This window comes from Biomphalaria glabrata, chromosome 2 (assembly GCF_947242115.1).
Source record: "Biomphalaria glabrata chromosome 2, xgBioGlab47.1, whole genome shotgun sequence".
NCBI lineage: Eukaryota > Metazoa > Mollusca > Gastropoda > Planorbidae > Biomphalaria > Biomphalaria glabrata.
The window spans coordinates 28238340-28260594 of record NC_074712.1 but is presented as its reverse complement, the minus strand read 5'-3'; the positions used below and the strand labels follow the sequence as shown (position 1 = coordinate 28260594).

At 36.4% G+C, this 22255-nt stretch overlaps 1 protein-coding gene across 46 annotated transcripts in view; it reads right to left on the bottom strand.

Moving 5' to 3' along the window:
- The window catches only part of LOC106059375 (titin-like), a 177498-nt gene that overhangs the window by 151955 nt on the left and 3288 nt on the right, over positions 1-22255 (bottom strand). For 23 of the 46 annotated variants that reach the window (XM_056019820.1, XM_056019831.1, XM_056019844.1 and 20 more), the window contains exon 1: positions 7613-8091. The exons of 1 other annotated variant lie outside the window; for it this stretch is intronic. In XM_056019820.1, coding sequence (XP_055875795.1) covers positions 7613-7870 — 258 coding nt within the window. In that variant the 5' untranslated portion in view covers positions 7871-8091. Of the gene's footprint in view, positions 1-7612; positions 8097-22255 lie in introns of those variants that run through there. 22 more of the 46 variants (XM_056019835.1, XM_056019851.1, XM_056019827.1 and 19 more) reach the window with 6 other exon arrangements.

The window sequence follows — 22255 nt, the reverse complement described above, 5'->3', positions numbered from 1 at the left end:
TTGCAAATAAAACGATTTGAAGATACCCCACATATTTAGATTTAGGCTTTGAATATCGCCGACGAAAAAAAAAATTAGAATAATATTTTTTTAGAAAAGCTCATTTATAAGTGATACATTTTGTTCACTAAGCATGTTTGTAACTTTGTTTTGTTACAGAACTAGAATTCAAACCTCTAACGACAAATTAAGTGGACCATTTAGACTCTACTCTAAATTTGTTTGCATTTTTATGATTGAAGCGTAAATTATAAGCTATAGTCCCAAATTTATTTAACTAGAAAAATAGCAGATTGAGTAAAGGTTGGAAAAAGGCGACTAGGAAAAGAATATTTGGGTTCAGAACTCATCTCAATTGTTACTCTTATTCTAAAAATTTCGTATGAATTCTAAATTTTTCAATTGAAAGTCTTTCTTTAAAAAATTATGATAAATTTATATGAAATTACATAAACTCTGTCGCCGTATTTGACTATTTTGTTTTAAAACATCATGTTTTCGTCTGGAAAAGGGAGGGGCGGTAGAATGAAAACAATTAATCCTCGCTCCTTTTTATAATTTCTGTTAATGATTGCATTTGGTATTAAAGAATAGGGGTTGTGCGACTCGATAGAACAATTTAATTTATAGCAACATACCGTATAAAATATAATAGTGACAGATTTTTCTTATAATTTTGTAATTTCTTAACAATAATTCAAAAAGAAAAAGTATTGGTTTGTCCGATGGGCGGAAGGCGATTGCAAGTATCGCCCCTCCCACCTGGTACAACCCTTTTTCATTTTATATTTACTAATGATAAAATTTGAGATTAAGAGTATGTGTGCGACATACTATACAAATGGGTTCACATGTCAATACGTAGCTTATATTATATAGATATTCAACTAATTTTGTTCAAAAACTATGATTTCCCCATAAAATTAGGACCGCCCCCCCACACACTCAAAGGGTTTCGGTGGGAATGGCAGTAGAAGTATTCGCCCCCCCCCCCAACCCAATCGGAAAACAGGGGAACGACATAATATAAAAATCGGTTAAAACACCAATAACACGTTTTAATCATAAAGATATGTAATTGATTCTGTTAGCAAGCTGTGATTTATACAAATTTATTGGACCGCCCCCCCCCCCCCACACTCGAAAGATTATAGCCAAAATCTAAAAATAGGTTGAAATATAAATAATTAGCATATATTATTAACATAATTAATAAATTCGTATACAAATTGTGTGAATTCTATTCTAAAGTTCGTCCAACCCCCCCCCCAAGTGGGAGGGGGGTCGGCCGACTGGGGGGGGGGGGGGGCGATCGCCCCTACCGCTCCCCCCCCCCCGATCCGCCAGTGGTTCTGATCATGCTATAAACATGAAAGTAGCGCTATATAAAAGCCATAATTTATTTGTTGTGTATATTTAAGATAAAACTTGTTGTTTTTTTTTTCGCTAGTCATTCACATTTCTTTTTCAAAGTGTTTGACCTGTGCAAAAAAAAATGTCTTTTTAACTCGTTTCAATGTAGTAGTACCGCATTTGTCCAGACTTTTTTGTTTCAGGAGTCTTGGGCTTGTATTGCTCTGATACTTTTGCCTAACTGAAATCTATTGCCTACTTGTTCACAAAATACTACAAATAAAATGAACAAACACTACTGAGCTACATGAACATGAATGTGAAAATGGCGGCTTTTATTTCCATGGCGAAACTTGAGGTTTTCAAGTACTAGTTCTTGCAATAGAGATTTTCATATGTGGCGGAAAAAAACATAAAAAGCTATCTTCTTTGCGTATCCTGTGTACAGAAGTAAGGAGGCGTTACTGAGCTGTTTTATGTGCACTTTTCAGCAATGAAGAATCATATTTTATAAGCCGTCCCGTACGTAGCTCATTGGATTTGATTTCGTTGGCAACATTGAAGTTTATAAAGTGAGAACGTTGAGAACGTGAAAACTCCCAATATATTCCAGTGAAGATGTCATTTGCTTTTGAACATACTTTTAAGAAGGGTAATAGATTTAATGAAAACAATAAATGGCTGTACGAGACTTTACTGATGTCACTTTTCGTCTCACCAGAATAGATCTTGCTGTACACTCTGTGTTTTTATTTAATAAAACTTTTCAATGTGTTAGCTTGAGTTCTTTAGTTTTGAATAAACTCTAATAAAGATTTAACACTAAATAAAAATAACACCCCGATATCACTGACGTCTTCACCTATTTCAATTAGAGTCAAAGTGCAATGGCTACTTTTTGTCTGCGTGATTTTGAAATAAAGCACACAGAATGCATTTACAAATTCATTTACGAATAAATAATCACACAACAAGGTTTCCAAAACGGCACTTCCATCTTATCACAAAACCCTATTAGTATTTCAAATTATCCATTTATTTTGATCATCATTCTTGATAGGCTATAAAGTCATCGGCAGATGAAAGGAAAGAGAACTGAAGCACGCTTGTATCTACTTGAAATACAATTATACGAGCTGACTAGGAAATGAGACACCAAACAATAACTATCAGGTCCAAAACGATTATTATTTGTAACGCCGGAAAAGTTCATTAGAGATTATTATTGTGAATGTTATCTAGGGGTGTGTATTTGAGTGTAAGGCATTGTGCGAATAAAACAGAAACCGTACATAACTCTTAGGCGTTTTTTTTAACATAATGTATTTATGTGTTCAAATGTATTAAGCCATGTTTATTATGTTTATGTTTCATTCAAGTGGGTCAAAACTCAAGGTGAAGACTTGCTGCACTCAAACCAAACAACAACAATAACAATAATTAATCAATACGAAATAAAGAAAAAATAAACCTAGTGTCAAATAACCTACTAAAACAGTGCTGGAGTTCACCCATGATCGATCAATATAATAGAGTGGGGCAGTTCTCTAAAAGTGGGAATTTCAGCTAAAGAGAGAGTGTTCTGGTAGAAAGACGACTTTCAAGAGACACTTTAATGAAGCAAGGGCCAATAGTCTTAAAGTAAACACCACCCCATGGTTAGTGGGATCTTTCCGCAAGGAGGAGATCACGCGGAATCTCGGGCGAATGAATTAATGAAATGAGATTTGGTCAGGGCAAGTGTAAAACCCAGTAGGTTCTTATGTTAATGATGGAGATTACAATTTTCTAATGTGAAGAATTCTGACAAGACTCAAAATAGATGCGAGTACAAGTAGAAGTTCTACTATACTATGTTAGTACATCATAAACTATAAAGCATGTGGGGAAATGTTTCAAGTGCAATTATTGGCGGGGCATGTAAAAAAGAATAAATAATCTGGACTAAACATCTCTCAACAAATATTCTGTATAGGAGCAAATACTCCTGCTAAATGGAACACAAAGAACTAACAAGTGACGTCAGAGTCTTGAATATTGATAAGTGCACTAAATCTGTTCGTTGCACGCACACACATTTTACTTGGTCAGAAAGTTTGCATCCAACGAAATTTTATTGCATTAAAAAAATACTTATAGAAAAGGGGGAAAATGATCTATATGAATAGACAAGAAGATACAAGTGTAGAAATGTACATGCGCGTAAGGAGAGATAGCTGGGGGAGAGACAGACATAGAGAGAAGGAGAGCTGGATAAGATTCAGAGAGAGAGATAGAGCTGGAGGAGAGACAGACATAGAGAGAAGGAGAGCTGGATAAGATTCAGAGAGAGAGATAGAGCAGGAGGAGAGACAGACATAGAGAGGAGAGCTGGATAAGATTCAGAGAGAGAGATAGAGCTGGAGGAGATTGAGTTGGAGAAGAGACAGACAAACAGAAAGAGAGAGGGAGGAGAGACACAAACAGAGAGAGAGAGAGAGATGGAGGAGAGACACAAACAAAGAGAGAGAGAGATGGGGGAGAGACACAGAGAGAGAGATGGAGGAGAGACACAAACAAAGAGAGAGAGAGAGAGAGAGAGAGATTGAGGAGAGACACAAACAAAGAGAGAGAGAGAGATGGAGGAGAGGCAGACAAACAGAGAGAGAGAGAGATGGAGGAGAGACACAAACAGAGAGAGAGAGAGAGAGAGATGGAGGAGAGACACAAACAGAGAGAGAGAGAGTTGGAGAAGAGACAGACAAACAGAAAGAGAGAGGGAGGAGAGACAAACAAACAGAAAGAGAGATGGAGGAGAGGCAGACAAACAGAGAGAGAGAGAGATGGAGGAGAGACACAAACAGAGAGAGAGAGAGAGATGGAGGAGAGACACAAACAGAGAGAGAGAGAGTTGGAGAAGAGACAGACAAACAGAAAGAGAGAGGGAGGAGAGACAAACAAACAGAAAGAGAGATGGAGGAGAGGCAGACAAACAGAGAGAGAGAGAGATGGAGGAGAGACACAAACAGAGAGAGAGATGGAGGAGAGACAGACAAACAGAGAGAGAGCTGGAGGAGAGACACAAACAGAGAGAGAGAGAGCAGGAGGAGAGAGAGAGAGAGCTGAGGAGAGGCATAAAGACTTTTTGCACGACTAATGTTCACGCGGTACAGTAATTAAACACAAACAACTGTTATTTGTCTAATCATAGTCCAGTCTGGGCCCGAGGGAAATCTTTTTTTTTTTAGTTTGTACATATGTGGATCATTTATTTGTATTTATTCATTCTTTATACTTCGCTATCAATTACATACATGCATTGTTTTTCTACGCCTATTTGTTGAGTCACAATATCAGGATGTGAGTGAGAATTTCTGGAAATAAATAGATCCGGCATTAAACTCACGAAACTCCCAAGAGGCAACGTGATAACTAATCCGATCAAATGATTTCATGGCACGAATCTGTTACAACATCAACTATCAGCTGTTAACCGCAATGACATCTGAACTGACATTACTGAGAGTATTTCATAGGACTAGAATTTATTTACCAACAATAAAAAGTAAAATGTCTGCTAGGGTGTTTTAATGACTAAAGTGAGAATAAACCTCTAGTGTAAGACTCGTTCAAATAGTGGGGAAATGGAGACGTTCAATTAGTAATGTAATCGTTTAGTTAGTGGGGTAATTTAGTCGTTTAGTTAGTGAGGAAATGTAATCGTTTAGTTAGTGAGGAAATGTAATCATTTAGTTAGTGAGGAAATGTAATCGTTTAGTTAGTGGGGAAATGTAGTCGTTTAGTTAGTGAGGAAATGTAATCATTTAGTTAGTGAGGAAATGTAATCGTTTAGTTAGTGAGGAAATGTAATAATTTAGTTAGTGAGGAAATGTAATCATTTAGTTAGTGAGGAAGTGTAATCGTTCAATTAGTGAGGAAATGTAATCGTTTGGTTAGTGAGGAAATGTAATCATTTAGTTAGTGAGGAAATGTAATCGTTCAATTAGTGAGGAAATGTAATCGTTTAGTTAGTGAGGAAATGTAATAATTTAGTTAGTGAGGAAATGTAATCGTTTAGTTAGTGAGGAAATGTAATCGTTTAGTTAGTGAGGAAATGTAATCATTTAGTTAGTGAGGAAATGTAATCATTTAGTTAGTGAGGAAATGTAATCGTTCAGTTAGTGAGGTAATGTAATCATTCAGTTAGTGAGGTAATGTAATCATTTGGTTAGTGAGGAAATTTAATCATTTAGTTAGTGAGGAAATGTAATCGTTCAGTTAGTGAGGAAATGTAATGGTTCAGTTAGTGAGGAAATGTAATGGTTCAGTTAGTGAGGAAATGTAATGGTTCAGTTAGTGAGGAAATGTAATCATTTAGTTAGTGAGGAAGTGTAATCGTTCAATTAGTGAGGAAATGTAATCGTTTGGTTAGTGAGGAAATGTAATGGTTCAGTTAGTGAGGTAATGTAATCGTTCAGCTAGTGGGGAAATGTAATCGTTTAGTTAGTGAGGAAATGTAATCGTTTAGTTAGCGGGGAAATGTAATCATTCAGTTAGCGGGGAAATGTAATCATTCAGTTATCGGGGAAATGTAATCATTCAGTTAGCGGGGAAATGCAATCGTTTAGTTAGTGAGGAAATGTAATGGTTTAGTTAGTGAGGAAATGTAATGGTTCAGTTAGTGAGGAAAATGTGATGTAAGAGTTAGGATCTCCACATCTAATATTCTGTATAAGTTGACTCGTTCTAAGCTGCCTGACGTAATGTCCAGTGTCTCCTTGAAATGAAACTACAGGTGTTGAGATGTTGATCTCAAACTTTCTGTTTTTCTTTCAATGGGATTATTTCAAGGCTAACAAACAAGTCAGAAGAGACGCAGATACCGATTAATACCGGAGAAAAAAAAAGGAGATCTGCCATGTGCCGAAATCAAGGGAAAGAATGACAAGTGTTTTTGAATAAAACTATTTCCAACTTTTAAAGTATTACAAATGTATTTTACACTGAACAATGGTAACGTCGACACGCGCATACACACACAAAGCTGTACCTCATCTTTTATTTATTGGACTTGAAAACTTCAGCAGTTTGTTCAACAAACAAGTTCTCCAGAAATAAAGATGATTATGTCCTATCCCAGGTTTCCCACAAGAGATGACACGAGATTTGAACCAGGGACTGGGGTCACAGCAATGAGTCGTCCACGAAGTGCAAATATAGTGTTGAACAACAACAACAATGGCTTGGTCCATTCGTTTGAAATCCAATAATCCAGTTGTTGTGAGCGATTCGTCTGTGAACCATTTGTGGTGGAGCTCTAAGGACCAGAATGACGACAGTCCGAAGCGCTTACCACACGACAGGACAGCCACCCAAGATAATGTGAAAATATTTACATCGAGATCTAGGACTACTTTTCTGTTACTCTATTTCTTCTGCAAACACAGATTTAAAAAGCTAATATTGTTAATTTATGCACACCAAATGTCAAAACTACATTCAATCTTATATATTGTGTGCTTCCACACATTATATTTTATGCATATAATATTTTATAAGCAAACACTTTCGCGATTCTATATATGTTAATTCAGTCCTCCTATTCAACTCTACTTAGTCATTACTTTTCCTGACAATACGTTCCCTGCTTACATGGCACGCGGATATGTCCTCCCCCTACTAAAACAGATCTAGAAAAGATGTTGAGCCAAGCACATTTCGTTGTACTCCTTACCACTTGACATGGATCCAGAGTGCAGGATAAAAGACGAAACTAATTCAAGGTGAAAGTCTGGGAGATAGAAAGCCAAAGAAAAAAAAAAAGCATTTCTTCAAACTAAATTCAAACATGGACAAGACAAGAGTCTATTTTAGGGAATCAATTGCTGTTCATGTTTCAACTTAATGTCGAGGTTGAGAAAAAAAAAACGCAAGAAATAAAAGGTGTGGTACATTTTAAAAAATCATGACAGGCTAAAACTCAATGGACAGGTGATTCTAATAATAATATTGATGATACTTATAAAGTCTCTGCAGAAAATAATTGACACATGACTTCACGATGACACTTAAAAAATCTTGTGACTTTTTATTTTTTAAGTTGCGTAAAAGGTCAAAATTAGAATGTTGTTTGTTTGTTTTTTAAATAGAAATAGTTTCTCTAATGATAGTTGGACTTGTTATAGCGAGAGACAATACGCCAAGGTTTATTTCATAGTGATGCCAAAGAAAAAAAAATTTTTCTAATGTACAACACTGTCGCAAACTAAAGTCGTGTTACCTTGTGCTGCTGGCTGGAATGATGGTGGGGTGTAGTCTCCAGGGAGGACGATCGTCTTCGCCTCTGCTGGTCTACAGAGAGCCGCTTCTGCTGCTGGAGGAGGTGGTGGTTGGGTGGGTAGTGCTGTTCCAGGTAGTCCTGGTGCGAAGGCCGACGCTGAGGGTCCGAGTGGGAGGGCCGTCGCTCCGAATGGGATGGCCGACGGTGCTGATGGTCTATAACGAACTGCGAGGACGTGGAAGTGAATATGGTTGACATGGCCGTAGTCAAACGTGGACACGAGCCTTGTGCGCTTTATCGTGTCATCGAAAATGTTATCACGTGCATTTCCTAGTTCAATGAAAGAACACGATCTTGCTCCAGAAATAAGTGCAGCGTGGAACTTGTAGTTAAGACACACGACTCTCAGCCGCTATTCACTTTGGAGGTTTTGTAGCAGATACTCGGACATCCTTCCCACGTAACATTCAAACTCAATAATTGACTACTAGAGTGAACATTCAAATAGCAGTGAAATCCATGAAGGTGTTGAATAACAATAACTTTCGACACTAAGGATGAAGCCCTTAGAACAGATCCACCAAACTAATGATGGTATCTCTAAAACGAATGTATGTTTGTATACAGAGACAATGAGATGCTTGTTTACATAGGTTGAAGGCGAGACAGTAGAAATGAACATGTGTACAGTTGTGAAAGGTGGTTTTGTCTGTGAGGGATGATTTGGTACCGAGAGAGGGGCTAAAAGACGAAAGTAAACCTTATAAATATAGTTTTATCTCCAAGTCTCTTCCTCCTTCCTAGTATTTATTTAGATAGGGAGATAACAGAGGTAAAGTGTTTTGTTTGGTAGAAAATTGGGAAAACGCATTAGCGATCTTTGAGTGTAGAGCAGGCTTAAGTTGAAATTCATGTCAAAACGGTTGTAGAATACCAACACACACGACAGAAAACAATGCAAAGCCTAGATAATAAAGTCATTGGTCTACAAGTGACCACTTTTGAGAGCTAATAATTAGCAGCTAACTTTGCAATGACCGACTATTATCTATAGACATTTTTTTTTCATATACCGTCGATTGTAGTCTTTAAAAAAAAAATGGAAAAAAAAAAGGGGGGTGTGTGTTATCTTGACCACACTAAGACGGGATCTCGACCCTAAGCCTGGTGTAGCAGTGGCAAGATCTGTTCATTGCAGGAAACTGTTCTAATGGTTCAATAAGTGCATACAAACTATTCAATGTCTACCCCAACAATGGCTTATCACGGAGATGATTGAACTACATCATCATTTATTACCATCATCGATAACTTTAGAAAATATTTTGTTTTATTGTAAAAACTCGACCAAAAAAAAAAAGCACTTAAAATTAAGGGGCTGTGGCAAATACTACAAGGAAAATAACAATTTAAACAATGTTGTCTTTTTGAAATACAAGAAAACGCACCAAAAAAAAAAAAAAAGAAATACAATCTTGTAATCTTCTAAAATACAGATGTTAATTCAAAAACATGATAACGCTACAATAGTAACCATCACTCGCCCGTGTTATGTCTTTTATATACATATATATATATATATATATATATATATATATATATATATATATATATATATATATATCAATGCTATTTTGATTTGTCCTAAATACCGTTTTACTTCGTTATTCTGACTCATCGAAGAAACTGCGGCGCAGTAGACTTCAAGAGAGTACATTGAACCCACAGTACAAATACACTGTTCAGAGGATCTGCTAGGTACATTCAGTAGACTTAGTTGCCATGGAATTCGTTTAACACCGGAAATGGTGGATTGGAACAAGTCTGAGTGCAGGTGGTTTCTCTCTAACAAGCTACTAATTGACCAGTGCTGCAATCAAATACAGAGGCCAAAGCGTAGACATGCCAAGCGAATACCTCAACAGTTCCGTACATAGAATATAGCTATTTAAAAACGATGTTTCAGGAGAATTTTATCCGAAATGAGAGTTCTCGTTGGTACCGAAACACTTTACGAAGTCAAGCTAAATAAAATCAAACTGAAGAAAACTGAAATATCAAAACATTTTAAAGAATTCTTATTGGCTTGTCATCAGAGCCTCTTTTTCATTGTGTAATTAAGTTGGGAATAAAGTCTTTTTATTAGTCTATAAAAAAGTGTTGGTTTTTTTTTGGTTAGTCAATTTTAAACTTGAAAATGTCTTTGCAAGTTCTAACTATGCAGACTAGGTAAGATATTCTTCAGAAAAAAAAAGGTTAGTCTATTTCTCCCCCCCCCTACCGCCCACTTATGGTAAATTGTGTAGACCTTGCCAGACTAATACTAGAACTATAAACTTTGTGTTACGGTGCGGACTGGTTAAGAATCACTTCTGGTCGTGTAGCAATATTTACATTCAGATCGTCTGGCAAGGAAGAAGTGTAGGAATGGAAGACAAAGAGGCCGGGCTGTGTGTGATATCTGGCAAACACTTGGCATGCTACACCAACAATGGCTTATCACGGAGATGATTTAACTACATCATCATTTGTTACCATCATCGATTTTTTTTGTTGGTTGTTGCTGTAGCTCTGTCTTCTTTGTACCACCGTGACATGTTCTTTCGTTCTCTCTTCGTGCACAAAACTTTGTTCAAAGTATGTGAATGTGAAACGGGAGTGAGAAAAGCCAGTTTATTACACCGTTTCAGATACACTTTCCAGTGAATACCAGCTTAATGGAACGTACTCGGTCAAGCGATCTGGCTTGTGGTTCACCCCACGGGTCATTGACAATCAGTCACTAAAATGTAGGAATGTAGCATTAGCTTATAACCAAAGGTTACGCCTTGGCTATAGGTTGGTGTGGTGGAGGGGGGGGGGGCAGAAGGAGCTAGTAAGAAAAGGTTAGTGGTTGAGCACTGTATGGGATGGGTTCCTTCAATAAACCAACATTATCAGTTCATTGAAAGGGTTGTCGGTAGTTGGTAGTGTGTATGTCAAGCTACTAATGTCAATACGTTGAAATACTTCCTTATTTGTTCATTAGCCCCGTCAGAAAATGTAGCTATAACATTATGAAACCAGCACGTCTAGTTGCTTGAATACACACACATTATATAGAATAATATACGGTCGATAGACCATGTGTGGTGCCCAAACGGCCAAGTGATAGGGAATATATATATATATATATATATATATATATATATATATATATATATATATATATATCTGTTAAAAGTGTATAAAATGTATATTTTTTATTTAAGAAACGTACACACTTAACGAATTGCAAAGACAAAAAAAAAAGAGATATGAACATTGTTTCACTGTTTCCCGATAGGGAAATACAATGAGAATGAACTTGTGAATCACTTTCTGGCATTAACTCCGTAGTCCAATAACTTTCTAATGCACCTTTAACCCTGCACTGCAGTGGCTCAGCAAGGACACAATGAATTCATCTAAGTTAAATGCTTCTTTATCTTGACATAGTGAGGTGTCAAAGAATGACAAAAAATAAAAAAAATCTCTAATATAGCCACAATTAGGTGTCGAGCAGAGGCAAGTTTGAAGAAGGAACTAGAGCCAAGTGTCTGGTGCAAGAAGCCTACACAAAACAGTTTTCTTTCACCAGAGACTCCACTAAAATCCTATCCCACACGACCATTAACATCTAGAGAGCTAGGAACAGAAAAAAGTGGAAATACACGAACACACACACTTAAAAATTTTTAAAAAATATAAAAAAAAAAACACAATGAATTCTTAAAATAACACTGCTATTTGATTGTGCTACATAATTTATAAAATATAATGCCAGTCACTGTCACATTATAGAATTGAACTCCATAAACAATATGGAATCGACTATTAAACTAAGAAAGGCTTTAATAACAATAAACACTCAAAGAATAACTACAAAACAATCAAAAATTGACACCGTGAACAAAATATCACACTCTATCTAATCTCACAGAGAAGCAACAGATTAAATTTAGTTTCATTTAGAAACAACTAATTAAATCTAGTTTCAATTATATCTAAACACAAAGAAGTATCTAACACACTAAGAAATATTTTTTCTTAATTTCTATCGATCAGCATCAAGGTCGACACGTGTCTAGAGTGGCACGCCATGAAGGTGTAAACACTGAAATGAGACCTACTCTCCAACAAGACACTGACACACTAGAGCGCGTGTTTTCACAAACACAATGTCCTACTTCTTGTTCTAACTAGTGAGCTCAAAACGGGCCAAGATCCGGTGTGCCTAAAGCGACATCTCTACCAACAGCATCCCTCCTAGAATCTAGGTTGTGAATCGAAATTCCATCGACACTCCGCTAGTTGTAGTAAAGTGGCACTAGAGAGAGCCAGACGGGAACGAACTCTCAGCTGATAACAAGAAAGATGAAGACAAAACGTCACACAGTGCTCACCTGGCTGTGTGACAGACGCTCACACCACAACCCAGTCGTTCAGGGAGTTTCTCTCTCCCTTTCCTAAACTCTCTCTCTCTCTCTCTGGTCTCTGAAAGCACAAGCTGCCTGACTTAACAACATCCATCTCTCCGTCTCATCATTGTGGCACTTCAATCTTAAGTTGCTCGCTCACTCACACATACACGCTGTAATGGTTTGTCCACTAAGTTATCGATGTATCGATGTGGCTCCTATCAACTCGTGTGCCATGATAGAAAGTAAATCATATCAGTATACAAAATAATATGGGACATTTATCTTAGACCAATGTTGTACTGACTCACATCACTATAAATCGCAGAGAAGAGTCAAGTTTAAAATAACAAAGCGCAAAAACAAAAGAAAAATACAAAATACTTTTTAAAAAATTAATTTAAAAAACGAAGCTTATTTTAAATGTATTTGTATCACTTCGGATCAGTCATGTAATTATATGAACAGCTGACCTAGACATTATAAATCTGTGATATTAGAAATATTTTTACCAATAGTTTTTGTTTAGCTTTGAACTTTCTCGATGCGCTATAATCCTATCACTTGTCTGGAAGGAACAACGGGGTATCTTTGTTTTTTAAATGCATAAAAAAAAAAGTTCACTCAAGGCTCAAGAGTCATCAAGTGGACTAATATTCAACTTATACCACCACATCTATCAAGTACAATTTCTTTCCCTTTACCAAACAAAATAATAATTTACTAATAGTTAATTAACTAATTGTTTAATTTTTTTATTAATTATTTTGTTGTCAGGTAAAAGAAATAATTGTGCAAAATTTCAGCTTAATCCGAGATCGGGTGTGGGAGTCAAAAACGTGAACAAACCAGACAGACATCCAGTGTGAGTTGATAGAACCTTTGTAAACAGGACTTAGAACGTGACAAAGTAACTATAGCAATTCACTTCAAACAAATCTAACTTGTTAACGAAGTTTAATGTCTAAAGCTTTGAAATGTCTGATATAGGCACAAGAAAGCAACTACTGCGATGACTAGGATGCTAGACATCATAAAAGGGAACTGAATGCAACGAAAAGTGTGACTGTCTATGGATTGACACTAGATATTCAAAACGCAAGACATCAACGTGTAACAAACAATGTGTTGTGCTCATTAAGAAATCGATCAGTCCCAGTGTCTCCTAGTAAATACCAAATGCTTGCTCTAAGTGTTGACTACTAAAAGGCGCGATGACACGAGAAACAAAATAAATGATAATCACTGGAGAAGACAGTACAGCGAATAGTACAGTAGCCCAGATAGAGCGCATGCACACTAACAGTGGCCTTTAGCCGGCTCGTAAAAAGCATTAGCCTTTTTCTAACGAAGAAATTGAAAAAATAAAAGGTAAATGAAATCGCTCTCTCAACGCAGACAAGATGCATTAGGAAACTTCCTGATGAGGAAACTAAGAACCGAGTACATTGCACAGGCGGGGATGGAAGAACGCCCCAATTGTGTCCCAATTAACGTAACGTTCCTCAAAGAGCCGTTTTAAGGCAGACACACGATCGGATAATGTGGTAGAGAGAAGCAATATGAATTTCCTTATGTGTTCGGCCTTCGATCTGGCCTCCAATCCGAGCGCCTTGAGATATGAGCCTCAATAATAGGTATGTAATCAATTAAATCTGCTCCCAGACCTTAATTTGGACAGGCTGATGGAGAGCCGCTCCCACTGCATGGAATTTCAAGTGTCTTTGACTTAAATTACATACAAGAAGAAGAAACCATCAATGTTCTTTCTTTTTCATTAGCCTGAGACCTTGCCGCTTACATTTGTAATGTTGCCCAGTTAAACATTTTTATAACTGGAATTGATAATTTCAAGATTTTTAAAGAACGTATTGGTCTTAAGTTACTTTATGGAAAAACCCAGGGTCAGACATATAGGAGAAAGTAAGTCATGTCTAGAAAATTAGCAATTAAGTTTAGAAAACTCGTGTGTCTGGAGCACCGTCAATGACTGAGTTGATGGAGCTGTAACCTTGCTGGAAAGTTTTCTAGGTCACCCTCTCTTAAAATATTATTTCCTTATACACCAAGAGTGTCTGTGTGGAGAACTTTGACTAGGCAGGATTTAAGATGTGAATTGTGTAAATAAAGGTAGAGGAAAAGAGTAAACAGACATTTCAGAGATATATATATTCAAGTGTTTGCTATCAAAAATGGGCATCTCCATTTTAAATATATATCAAATGATCGATATGTCCAAATTGTCATACTTCAAAGAATTAAAGGGTTGACGTACCTGAGTTAGAATTGAAAATTTAAAAAAAAATTGACGCATGGGGAGATATAAGGTTGGCTACCCTTGTGGCGTGTTAAGACCGGAATATATTCTAGACATAGCGTCACAATATGTCCACACATTCTTAGTATTCTTTTTTAAGTCGCATATAAAGCTAAAAGAAACGTAGATTTAGAAGAAGATGTAATTACATATAGGACTAGTTTATATGGTTAGAGTTAATGAAACACACCTACAATCAAGAGAGATAATTAAATCCATTGAAAATATAATAATTTGTTAGGGTTATCGCCCCTTTAAAAATTTCACCCACTGCTCTGTAAAAAGGACACTAGGTGTAATTGATTTTTAAAAAATGTATTTTGGAAAGATGGCCACTAGAAAAAATGGGAAGAAGATAAAATGATACTTAAAGATTATGTTGATTTTTTTTCCTTACCGCAAGCAGGCTTATACGATTTCACTTGCCTTGAAGTTTTCCGTGCGCCTGTAACTCCAGTTTTAACAGTGTTCGAACCGTGATATAAAACATTACCTCAATTCAAACTGGAGGTAGCGTTTACGACACTTTATACGGAAGATGGAAGAGTTTTTAGGGGGGGGGGTGTTTTCTTTTCCTTAAAAGTTTAACTATTTACTTAAGACTATATATCGAATTCATTACTTTAATCAATCTATCTAATGATATCTATAATATATAGTCTAGATATACTTCAAGAAAGCAATATATATAAATGTTCTTGCAATGTCAAGGTCTTCTCTATTTCATACAATATGAATAAGATCCACGTTTTTTAAAAGGTTTTCCTGGTAGTCAGCCGCATGGCCACTCCTGGTTATATTCATCAAAATATATATTTGTTGTTTTATTTAAATCCACAAGTTTGTCCATTTTGAAAACCTTACATTGTCCCATAGATCTATCAATCATCTACTCATTTGGACAAGACGTTTTGTCCATTTTGAAAACCTTACATTGTCCCATAGATCTATCAATCATCTACTCATTTGGACAAGACGTTTTGTCCATTTTGAAAACCTTACATTGTCCCATAGATCTATCAATCATCTACTCATTTGGACAAGACGTTTTGTCCATTTTGAAAACCTTACATTGTCCCATAGATCTATCAATCATCTACTCATTTGGACAAGACGTTTTGTCCATTTTGAAAACCTTACATTGTCCCATAGATCTATCAATCATCTACTCATTTGGACAAGACGTTTTGTCCATTTTGAAAACCTTACATTGTCCCATAGATCTATCAATCATCTATTCATTTGGACAAGACGTTTTGTCCATTTTGAAAACCTTACATTGTCCCATAGATCTATCAATCATCTACTCATTTGGACAAGACGTTTTGTCCATTTTGAAAACCTTACATTGTCCCATAGATCTATCAATCATCTACTCATTTGGACAAGACGTTTTGTCCATTTTGAAAACCTTACATTGTCCCATAGATCTATCAATCATCTACTCATTTGGACAAGACGTTTAGTCCATTTTGAAAACCTTACATTGTCCCATAGATCTATCAATCATCTACTCATTTGGACAAGACGTTTTGTCCATTTTGAAAACCTTACATTGTCCCATAGATCTATCAATCATCTACTCATTTGGACAAGACGTTTTGTCCATTTTGAAAACCTTACATTGTCCCATAGATCTATCAATCATCTACTCATTTGGACAAGACGTTTTGTCCATTTTGAAAACCTTACATTGTCCCATAGATCTATCAATCATCTACTCATTTGGACAAGACGTTTTGTCCATTTTGAAAACCTTACATTGTCCCATAGATCTATCAATCATCTACTCATTTGGACAAGACGTTTTGTCCATTTTGAAAACCTTACATTGTCCCATAGATCTATCAATCATCTACTCATTTGGACAAGACGTTTTGTCCATTTTGAAAACCTTACATTGTCCCATAGATCTATCAATCATCTACTCATTTGGACAAGACGTTTTGTCCATTTTGAAAACCTTACATTGTCCCATAGATCTATCAATCATCTACTCATTGGGACAAGACGTTTTGTCCATTTTGAAAACCTTACATTGTCCCATAGATCTATCAATCATCTACTCATTGGGACAAGACGTTTTGTCCATTTTGAAAACCTTACATTGTCCCATAGATCTATCAATCATCTACTCATTTGGACAAGACGTTTTGTCCATTTTGAAAACCTTACATTGTCCCATAGATCTATCAATCATCTACTCATTTGGACAAGACGTTTTGTCCATTTTGAAAACCTTACATTGTCCCATAGATCTATCAATCATCTACTCATTTGGACAAGACGTTTTGTCCATTTTGAAAACCTTACATTGTCCCATAGATCTATCAATCATCTACTCATTTGGACAAGACGTTTTGTCCATTTTGAAAACCTTACATTGTCCCATAGATCTATCAATCATCTACTCATTTGGACAAGACGTTTTGTCCATTTTGAAAACCTTACATTGTCCCATAGATCTATCAATCATCTACTCATTTGGACAAGACGTTTTGTCCATTTTGAAAACCTTACATTGTCCCATAGATCTATCAATCATCTACTCATTTGGACAAGACGTTTTGTCCATTTTGAAAACCTTACATTGTCCCATAGATCTATCAATCATCTACTCATTGGGACAAGACGCGATTTTCTTTTTCGTTTGTTTGTTTTTCCTTCTAAGTCTGGTCCGTGATGAATGCATGAGATGTACACCAGGATAGGATCAGCTTCCATTAGGACAATTGGACAAGTAAGAAGATGTACTGGGAGATGTGACAGACACACTGCACATCATTGAGAAATATTCAAGTAGAAAACAACAACAGCATGATCTAAATTCATTCATTTCTGTAGTAGCCCCTTTAATGTGCTGCATTTGTATCCAAACAAAATACTAAAACTTACAAAAACTGAAATAGTCATAAATTATAATCAGCATAATAGAAATCTGAGTCTATAGATTGTATAGATCATCAAAGAAAAGAAATGCAAGCTAGGCATTTATGCAGTTATTGTTTTGTTTTTCTTTGTGTGTGTGTGTGTGTGTGTGTGACTTGAGAGGAAAATAATTGGGGAGTTCAGTTTTCCTGAACACGTCTATCACACCCAGTTAAGCGAGGCACCTTTTGGGAAATAGGTCACGTAGCAGACTTCACTATGACGCACAAGGTAGTACTTATCTCCATACATGGGACATAATAAATATGTTGTCCCTCCACGTCTCCCACAGACTTCTGTTACACGCAGTTTCATCGACTGTAGGAGTATTCCGTTACATTGGCTAGGACTGACAAACAAGAAGTGCAGTGGAGTCAACTTAGAAATAAATATCTCAGAATACAAAACAACGCTATTCGTTAACTATATCGGCACAGGAAAGGTCCAAATGATGTGAATAGAAGAAATAAGGGCGCGTGCGAAATGAAGAGTGATACAGGGTTACATCCCTTCGCTATTCGCACGAGCACCAACTAAAAGTGTTGACTGTGTGTACTAAGAGAAACACGACAGAGCAACCCACTTATAGTTTCCATATAACATTAGATTATCAGCATCCAAACAATCAAGAGCTTAGCATATCGTAACTTTCACTAAGAGTCCATTCGAAATGGTGTGGTTAGATTGCCACTTTATTTAATCTATAAGTCAACAGCTCAAGGCATTCAAATACAACTACGACTGTATTCTAACGCTGTTCATTTGAAACCGATCCTTCGTAAGCAGGAAAACATAACGGCTACCTCCAATGCAGCTCTCTCAAAGTAATGTCAACATAAACAAAAAAAAAACAGAGAAACTCAAACAAGAATGGCATTGTCATAGCATAACAATAACGACCGGGACACCTTTTTTCCCAAGCTAATTTTGGCGTGTTTTTAAAACTAACACCGTTCCAAAAATACCTTTTTGTTTTGAGTACAAATGTTTGAAAGCAAACCTCTGAAAACCTAATAGAACCACGCATTTGTACATCAAATAATGAGCTAGACCCTCAGTCTGTGTATTATTAGGAACACGTCTGCCAGCTAGTTAATCTGTGCAGTTTCTCCGCGTTGACTGCATGATTTGAACATTATGAACAAGACCTAGGTCTAGCCCAGTGAGTTAACGGGATTATTGTACTTCAGATCGGCAAAGCGCACAAAAAAAAAATATACTATAAACCAGTGGTTCCCAAACTTTTTTATCTCGTAGACCCCTTGCCATGTTTTCTGCTTTTCGGTAGACCCCCTGCCAGTGGCGTAGCAAGGTACCCGCGGGCCCAGGTTCAAGAACATCTTGGTGGGCCCCCTCTCCAGCCAATCAGACAAATTTGGTGTGTGACAAAAATGAGTAATCTAAATGCAAAGACATTCCAATGTAAAGATCGTACCTTTTTAAAAAAATAAGTTAGTCGAATGGATGGTTTTAAGGTCATACGATGTGAATGAGTGGGCATTGGCATCGTATTGGTTTCAAAATCAACCACCGCAAGAAAACAAAGAATCAAACAAACTTCGAATGGATGGTTTTGAGGTCATACGATGAGAATGTATGGGCATTGGCATCATATTGGTTTCAAAATCAACCACCGCTGGAATCCGCTATCGGAATAATTTAATTAGGCACTCGCTGAACCTCCAAGAAAACATTTAACATCTATATTTCATTTAGTATGGGGATCCAAACCAGGACTTGTATGACAGGCTCGAGCTAAATGGGAGATGGGATAAACACGGCTTAGTGTTGGACCGAATCGATGTTGGAAATCAAGTGCCAGTGCTTCTTGTGACTGAATTAGAGACAGTATTATAAGCGCACATTCTTAAAAGCACGGGATAAAACGATATTATTAATTAATATCTATTCGTTATAAGACACATATGTAAGTATGTAGTTTAAATATTGGACTGTTAGTGTTAAGTTAAATTTTAATTTAGGTGATAGCCAGATGTATACGACGTAACCACTGCCTGCTACATAAGTAAATATCACACCAGTACTGCGAGGACTATAGGACGTAACCACTGCCTGCTACACAAGTAAATATCACACCAGTACTGCGAGGACTATAAGACGTAACCACTGCCTGCTACACAAGTAAATATCACACCAGTACTGCTAGGACTATAGGACGTAACCACTGCCTGCTACACAAGTAAATATCACACCAGTACTCCAAATTCAAGAACATCTTGATGAGCTCCTCTCCAGCCAATAAGACAAATTTAGTGTGTGACAAAAATGTGTAAACTAAATGTAAAGACATTCCAATGTAAAGACCGTACCTTTTTCTTAAAAAAAAAAGTAATTATGTCATAATGTTTGATTCAGTTAGGACTGCATATAAGTAATAGTGTCTTAAAATTCAATGTTTGTACAACTTCTTAACAGAGTTAAACTACTTAAAAGTGTTTCAAATAAATAAACAAATGTTCTTCCTAAGTTCTAATGTGGGCTTGAGGCATGGGCGTAATGAGCTCTTTCGCGCCATGGTTGCTACGCCACTGCCCCCTGCTTAACTTATATTGCATTTTTGCAAATTCATCAACTCCAGTTTTTTAAAACTAATTTCTAACTGTAGTGAGTTTAAGAATGAAAAATAGAGATTCATCTTTTTTTATTCATAAAATTCAAATTTACTGGAATCACCAAAACACACTGGAAATGTTGTCTTTTTGCATGTCTATTATCCGTTGCTATGGATAGTATGTTTCATATAGGAATTTGTTGTTCTATGATGTAATCATCAAACATTAAAAATTAATTAATCAATTAATTAATTTGCCTTATGTGTTATTGTAAAATTTTTGGCAAAGCGCAGTTTCTCGTGTATTTCTTGATCTTTCACGTGTGGCTCAAATATTGGATATACAGAACTGTTTTCACTAACAGGAGAAGGGGCGAAGGGGTGAGCTACTGGCACCTTAGCCAGTAACTTTGAGCAGGAAGGGCTCATTAGCCTTGACTTGCTGCCCAACTAGCAGAAGGAAAACTGAATTCAAACCTCTGCTGCGTGCAGCTTTACCCAAACACTGGAAACGTTTCGTGGGTCAACCCTGTTAAAAATAAGGAGCCGGCGACCCTTAACCAGTTTGAAGCACACAGCATTACATTCTGTCAGAGCCTGTGATACCGCTGATCCAAAACACTGAATGTATGTCGTTTACAAAGAATTACATAAGAAGCCTTTAATTTTATAACACGTGCCACCAATGTGCCATTGATTTGTATTGTTGCTTAAAGAAATTGTTTTAATAATATCAGATGCAGGTTTGTGTAAACCAGTTTTTAAAACTACAACGGCTGATAAAGTCAATGTTTTACCTATGGTGTTTTCCGGTTTTAGCTATAAGTAAAGAGATATTGTAAGTCGCCTACAAACCATCATCTTCTCTATATGATGTCGAAGAAGAATTTTGTGGGTCTAATCTGAACTTTATCTTTGAGTGTTTGAAAGTTTTTCAAACCTTTATCTATTTTGTCAGGGTGGCATCGTCTCAAACGATCCTCCAGCGTAATTGGTTTCATATCGTCATAAAACCGCTTATTTGACAAGGAAAGAATGAATCCCAATTTTATATAATCAACGCTGTTTAACATTAGTTACATGTAGACAAAATTAAGCTAGTGAAATAAGTATTGAAATTAAATGCTACAATTTTTCGTTTGAACAGCATGATACATATTTAAAGGATTAACTAAGGTACAAATCATAGATTAGTTTAGTAAATAATTACATTAGTGGGATGTGAAAATTAAAGTCGCAACATGATTAAATGAAATTTATTATCGTAGACCCCCGTAGACATCTCATAGACCCCCAATTTATTTTTTCACTTTCGTAGACCCCTTGGAAGTCTTCGTAGACCCCTGGGGGTCTATATAGACCACTTTGGGAAACACTGCTATAAACAAATGGATGTATTGAGAGCAATGAAAATGGAATAGCTTAGACTGACACATGACGTGAAAGATTGATGAATTTTAACATAATTGGTAATATAAAATAAACGTATTCAAATAAAGGTGTGCGTCTCCACTTCCTAATTGGTGGAAGCTTCGAGCAAGGTTACTATAATTAAATCATCAATGTCACAGAAATGCACATATACAATATATTATATACTTTCTCTACGTGTGTTTTTATAGGCCGGTTTATGACATTTTAATGATGGCTGCATGGCTTACTGAAAAACAACCTAAACACAGCACACTTAACGACTACCACATACGCACATACACACATGGAGAAGTTGTGGCTCCTGTGGGGGATTAAGCATACACACAAACGCAATATAAACCATCTTTCTTATTAAACATTGACTAGACTGCAAAGAAAAGACACAGGTACACGACAGACATGGGACATAACTTCATGTATCACTGATTCAATTGAAAAGCAATACACAAAGAAGCTGATAAACTGATTATATTACGGCCCTTTTTAGCATTACTCAAGTCTAGCTAAACAGGTAAGCCAACCAGCTTTGCATTTCAAGTAGGCCAACACAAAACTGTCAACTATAAACTTATAGTAGTTTCATACACAGGATTTAGTGGCCATAACTAGAGAGACATGCACTAATTGACAAAAGATGGGAAACATTTAGGAAAAGAACGGCCTTCACCAGACAATGAGGATGAGAAGTGACAGTATAGAATTAATAGAACTGGTTAGCAGGAGATCACTTGTGGTGACCAAAAGACTTTATATAGTGACTATGATAGCTTCTTCCTTCTCTAGGACTTGCTAACTATTTAAATATTTTCTTAAGTTGATTCTGAACCTTACTTCTTCTCTATACTGACCTAACAGCATCATTCCAATAAAACAACCTCTGGATTTTGTTTGGAGTTGTATTACCAAAGAAATACTTAAGAATGTGTTCAAACAATAAAAGAGCTTATAAATAT